Source organism: Lolium perenne, chromosome 5, assembly GCF_019359855.2.
Source record: "Lolium perenne isolate Kyuss_39 chromosome 5, Kyuss_2.0, whole genome shotgun sequence".
NCBI lineage: Eukaryota > Viridiplantae > Streptophyta > Magnoliopsida > Poales > Poaceae > Lolium > Lolium perenne.
Window position 1 is genome coordinate 57,267,461 of NC_067248.2, and position 6,000 is coordinate 57,273,460.

Consider the following 6,000-nt stretch of genomic DNA (forward strand, 5'->3'; position numbering starts at 1 on the left):
CGATGAACTCAACCACTCCTTTTTGGGCAGTCGCGTCTCCTGTAAAATCCATCTGATCCTAGCCCTAGCTAACAGACTCACAGGCTGTTATCGAGGATATTGACGGGCCAGAAAAAAGCGTCTATGATTGTCGACAATTGGGGGTGTCGTTTAGCCCAGTGGAATGACAAGACAGTGCCTCCTATGAGTATGACCTGGACTGGGCTGCATACAGATGAACTCTCTGGTGGTTACAATACATTCGGTTTCAGTAGGTCAATGCTTCATGAACAATGCAAATGCAATGTCTTCTAAAGTTGGAATCATGGCTGCTGTTGAAAGAGGAATGCCAGCCCAGTAGCTTTCTGCCTACTACTGCAGGCATATGTGCAGGTGAAGAAAGAACTGCATTTTGAATTCTTTCTTCATCTCGAATTCTTTCTTCATCTTGGCATCTTCCCCTCTATGTACAATTAAGACACTGTGTTCAGTACCTGTACTTGGCAATTGGCTCTGCAACTCACTGCAACAGCACAGCCACAGCCACACCACATATCACATCTCTTGTACCTTGTTCTAGTGCCTAGTAAATTACTGCTGAAATTAGCATGGCCTGGTCTACCATTAGGCTTGGACAATTGGTACCCCCTGTGCAGTCTTCTTTCTGTCTAGATCAGTCATGCCTGAACTTATCTTGTTTCCCCTCATGCGTGTCGGCCAGATGGAGATCTTGAGTCAGTTAATTGAAAATTTAATGTGATGTGCAACCACACAAGATACTCAGAATAATTTTGCATACTAATTAACAGGTATTCAATATTTTTGAAGCACCATGCACAAGGCACGCTCGAAATATACACATACCACATCGCTGTTGCTATTCAAGTAACATTTTAAACATTCAATAGCTTAAGCTTTTAGATCACAAATATATTGTCCACAAAAACTTGAACTTGTCACTATTTAACCAAAAAAACTGTGCAATACTCAGAATGGAATAAGCAAAACTAAGTATCATACGGTAAGAGATAACAAATTAGCACACGTGCAACACTCATACTTAGGCTCAACAAAGATTCAAACAGAAATTATGCTTTATTAATCACAAGTTTGATGTAAAAAATCAAAGAATATTATGAACAGCTTGTAATAACAATGAATGGTACTCTCAGTTCTCATAGGAATTTAGCAAAGTGACCCAAAAAAAGTTTCAAAGTAGTCGCTATAATATTCTACTAGGCCAGAGATTACATATGCTCCCTTAGGTCAGGAGGCACAAGAAAGAAGAAATAATGAAGATAAAATAGCAGGCTAGAGATACATATTTGCCTATTTTTCATATTTCATCAGCAGACAACATACAGGGGGGCTCATCATACTTCATCACTAGCCATCATATAGTGGCATCATACTTCATTAGTAGACATCATATATTAGCACCAATGTTCATTATATTTTATTTCCAATAGCTGCATAGCTTATATGAGCAATCCATCATAATTTCTTCACTTCGGTGTTGATCCTTCACCAAACTTGGATGGCCGGGTCTCACCCGTCCGTGGACTGTCTCGCCTCCCTAGAGGGCTGCGTTCATGCCTTAGCTCGGTGACACGAGGGCTGTATGCCTTCTCAGAAATACAAGGACTGCGAAGGCCTTTCAGTTCTGTGACAGGAGTGCCACCTGAGCTCGTGATCTTAGGACTATTCAAGCGCTTGATCTCACCACGGCTTCTGGTGAACATGTCATCAAGGATCTCTGCGCTCTGGGTGCGTCCCAATGCAACATCAATATCTTGCTGAAATGCACATCATTTGAGTGTCAAACTAGTGCTACAGGATTAAAAAAATGTTCTAGTCGTCATCATCTAATAATTAGATCATGATAATAAGCAAGACTCCCTGGCAGGGTAGATCAAGAGTTTATGAACTCACCGCTGCAAGGTTGAAAGGTATAGCTGGTGATTCCTCATACTCTGCTGCGTCCAGGTCATTGAGATGTGCACCTTTGAAGAGCTTGGGGAGGATATACTGCCTAACTGGAACCAGGAGCATGATCATCAGGGGGAAAAGAACCCCAGCTAATGGGATCCATGTGATACCAAAGCAGACAAGCAGATATGTAGTCTGGAAGAGTGTGAACATGGCTATCGTCTTGAATGGCACAGTCTCGACAAATGTGGTATGGTACTCTTCTAGCACCCTGTGAAGATTAGTAAACGGTAAGCATTTCGCACGGCGGCTCCTGATTACCAGGCTACAACAAACAATTTTACATATCTGATTCTACTACTGTATGTGCAATGATATGCTTTATTGTTTCCATCAGAATACACCCTACTTTGTAATTTTTTTTGTTGCATTCTTAGATATGTGCAATAGCATAATCAGATTTCTCGAATTTACAGTAATGGCATGAGTTGAAACTTACTTGTATCTTCTGCTGGGAGCAGTGAAGAGCAGTAATATCCTCTCCCAGAACTGGTTACCAGGCAAGCTCTCAATAGCCATGAAGGCAAAGTAGCCCCAGAGGACAGCTGTGGGGATCTTCTTGAGCAACGGCATAGCAGCAACACAGCCCCCAACCATCACAGCCTGTAGCAAATTGCTCAACCGTTGTTCTTTGACCTCCATGGGCAGCAGATCATCAATCTCTTTCTCTATGTCAAAGACTGTCTCGTCAACTGGTGCATCGATGTTACCCATGCTTGATGCTAACTGGACAGTTGAGTCCTTAAGCTCGTTTAAGCCCTAAAATTAGTGAAATGGTACTGCAATGTCAGATACATGTACTAGACTGTTTTGATACGATAGTGTGAGCAATTAATTTCAGTCAGATCTGTGCGTACTTTGACAGACTGTTGCTGGTAGATTAGTGGTGTCTGAATCTGCTGATAAGCATCCTGCATGCTGCCGTACAGTTGGCTCAAGCTTGCATTCTGGCGCATGCTTTGTCGTGCTGTGGCTACAAGTCGGTTGCGGAGTATCTGTAGAGAAATGTTTTGTTATCCGAATGAAAGTGTCCAGTAGTACTAATCAAGCATCAGAAATTTGGAACATTCCCCATATCTTACCTGATGCTTTAGAGTAGCCAAGCTCTTTGTATGCATCGGCGACTGTGGAATGACGCCATTGGAGGGAGGGATACCAATTAGGCCACATAACAGTGTCTGTTCAAGAAATTACACTGAAATAAGATAAAATGGAATACACCAAATATTGAAGTTATTACCCACGAAATATGCTCATCTGTACATACCAGGAAGCCTAGGAGAAGCAAATCATAGTGGAAAGATGGAGGCTTCCTCAAATTGAACTCTGCCTGCTGAGCAAGCTGGGATGCTACACTGTGATCAAAGTAGTAAAGGACAGCAATCATTGTTGCAGGTATGAAGGCACCAATTATGTACATGAGTGGCACATGGGGCATATCCTGTTCATTGATATTGGAAACATTTGATGAGCTCCAATAGTTAACATGTATAACCTGAATGTTTCGCAAGTCTGGTTGAGTTTATGTAGTACCTTGATGACTGTCCAGTTGTCATATGCACCAGGTGACCATGGGTTAGGGCTGAAAAGACGCCTCGGGATTCCTTTTGGCACACTGTCATGTGGTATGTAAGAAACTCCTGTCCACACTAGGACCATCAGTGGAACACCATAGTCGGCGATGAAGCCACGCAGCCAGCCTAGGTAGAGTAAATGGGTCACAAGGAACAGAGAGTTTGGGTAACTGAAGGGCTTAACATTCATAAGCAGCAAAGAAAGTGGAGATTCGAGGTAAGAAAATTTCTCGTAGCATCTACCGGACCAGTTACAATTTTCAGATACATACCTGCCCCATAGCGCCATGACCGCGCTTTCCTGCTCCGCAGTGCTGTGAGCAAAAGGCCAAATGACAATACGATGGCGAACATTCCGTTGGCAAACCTCCATGAAGGGACAAACTGCAGTGCTTTTATGTTCTCCCGCTCGGGAATTCGAAATTCGTCAACAAGTCCCTGCACCCAACACAGGTACGTGAGCTACATATGCAAGTGCCTTCTCAGTACAGAGAACAGAGCTTGCACAATACTGCTGCTAATTGATTTTTTAAAAAATAAGCCTTCTTGATTTTATCCACCTTTTCTGTTTGGAATTTAGGACAAAGCATATTTGGAACTGATGACAAGAAAAAAATTAGTTGGAGCAGTGACCAAACAGCAGAATCACTGAAACAGCAATCTTGGGACATCCCCATTAGCCTCCATGTGCTTTTCAGCTTCTGCACATGTAATTGACTAACCTAGTAGATTCTCCCACTAGTTGGCTCATTCAGCTTGACTACAGTAGTAGTACACAACTTTTAGAGGGGAAATTTGTGTTTCCCACAAAAATTCATACCACATCCACCTCAAAGAAAGCAAACCAAGACCAACGAAATTTCTGAATAAAATTGCTGCATCAGCACATGATTTGAAGCCTAGATGGTGTGCACCAACCTTGATAGCTTGCTGCATGAAGAGCATGGCGATGAGGAGCCCGAACAGCTCGCCGGCGATACGGGTGAACCGGTTTATGATCGAGCACGCGCCTAGTACTGCCATCGAGAACAGCAAGATGGCAGTCCACACACAGACCCTGCACACACATATTATTCATGATATCAAAACCAAATGAAACAACGCTACAAGTTGGACTGGCCCACAATAATAATCTGCATCAATGCAACATGGGTGACCTACCAACCGGCCCAAGCAAGGAACAGGTTCGGACCGAGGTCGTCCCTGTCCTTGGCAAAGCTGAACATGAAGGTGTACATGATGACCGTAGGCTCGGCGACGCCAAGGATCAGCAGAGGCTGCCCTCCCACAATGGAGTGGATTATGCCACACAGGGCAGTGGATGCCAGTGTCTGCACGGCTGTGAGGACTCCATCTGCAGCACAGCCATTAGAGCCCCCAAATAAGTTTCTCTGCAGACTCACCCAAATGAACTGAAACTAACACCGAACAGAGAAGTACAGAATTCAAACAAAAAAGCAACAATTTGGGCTCCTCCATTTACCAGTGCTCCTCTCCAACTGCTCTCCGAATGATATCACTGGTATCGCGGACGCGAAGAATATGTAAGTGGTTGGCGCTAGGATCCTGAAAAATGGCAGATGACAGTTTCAGTCCAAGATCTTGTGCGAGTTACACAATGCTCGCTGAGAGCAATCACAGTAGGTTTCAAGATCTTGCGGCATGTCAAGGGTAAAATCTCTACTCCAAAATGAACACAATGACAAGAAAAGGTAAGCAATTTCTCCGCAGATGCGGCCAGCTTTCTTGTACCTGATACCGGCACGGAACCCTCCTGTCCAGTCCTGCTTGTAGCAGGTGAGCCGCCCACGGAGGTCGTTCGTGATGCCTCGGAGGGGCACGAAGCTCTCCTCCATTGCTCGGAACCCCCAAAAGGGTCTTCGTTTTTGTCAGAAACACAGAGGAATCTGAGAGGATATTCACCAGGTGTGAGACGAGACCCAGATTACATCTTGTGGCAGACGGAACCAGGAGAAATGCTACAAGTATGCTAGCTCGCGGCGCATTTAGCGTGGATCCATGGGTGAAGCTAGGGGGCGAAGGCTACGAAGGGAAGGAGAGCATATGGAGCATAGACAGCAGCAGGATTGGTGAGCGAGTGAGAGGGAGAGGGAGAAGGAGACGGTTGATAGAAGGTACTGGAGTCTGGAGCGGGATAGGAGGGTGCTATATAGACAGGGCTGGGCAATGGTGGACTGGAGGGTCAGCAACCATCGCTGTCATGTCCTAAAAAGAGTTTCCTAGCACAGAAAAAAGCTCACAACTGTTTTTCCTTTTTTAAATGCTGTTACATTTGGTATTACCAACATAACACGGATGTGTTAATGAGGAAGTTAGGAATCAAAACTAATTGACTGGTGCCATACTATAATCATTCTGAACTTGAAGGCTTGGTTTTCCTTTTTGAAAAAAATTCTCATACTCCGTACAATGGATAAAGTCTAACTAACCTCGGAGG

At 44.2% G+C, this 6,000-nt stretch overlaps 1 protein-coding gene across 1 annotated transcript; it reads right to left on the minus strand.

Moving 5' to 3' along the window:
- Positions 1-1,185: 1,185 nt before the first annotated feature.
- On the minus strand, positions 1,186-5,692 carry LOC127299233 (probable boron transporter 2). The gene is made up of 12 exons (XM_051329170.2): positions 5,295-5,692; positions 5,026-5,108; positions 4,704-4,896; positions 4,461-4,599; positions 3,815-3,980; positions 3,502-3,668; positions 3,236-3,409; positions 3,051-3,146; positions 2,826-2,963; positions 2,408-2,727; positions 1,912-2,179; positions 1,186-1,775 (listed from the first exon to the last, which is right to left on the minus strand). Exons 1-12 carry the CDS (start codon positions 5,396-5,398, stop codon positions 1,485-1,487), a joined length of 2,139 nt encoding a protein of 712 aa, XP_051185130.1. The 5' UTR covers positions 5,399-5,692; the 3' UTR covers positions 1,186-1,484.
- Between the last annotated feature and the right edge of the window lie 308 nt (positions 5,693-6,000).

Coding starts and splice junctions, on each gene's coding strand:
- LOC127299233 (XM_051329170.2), bottom strand. CDS start 5,398: ATGGAGGAGAGCTTCGTGCCCCTCCGAGGCATCACGAACGACCTCCGT. Junction 4,897..5,025: donor GCAGTTGGAGAGGAGCACTG/GTAAATGGAGGA, acceptor GCTGTGCTGCAG/ATGGAGTCCTCACAGCCGTG. Junction 3,147..3,235: donor TGCTTCTCCTAGGCTTCCTG/GTATGTACAGAT, acceptor TTTCTTGAACAG/ACACTGTTATGTGGCCTAAT.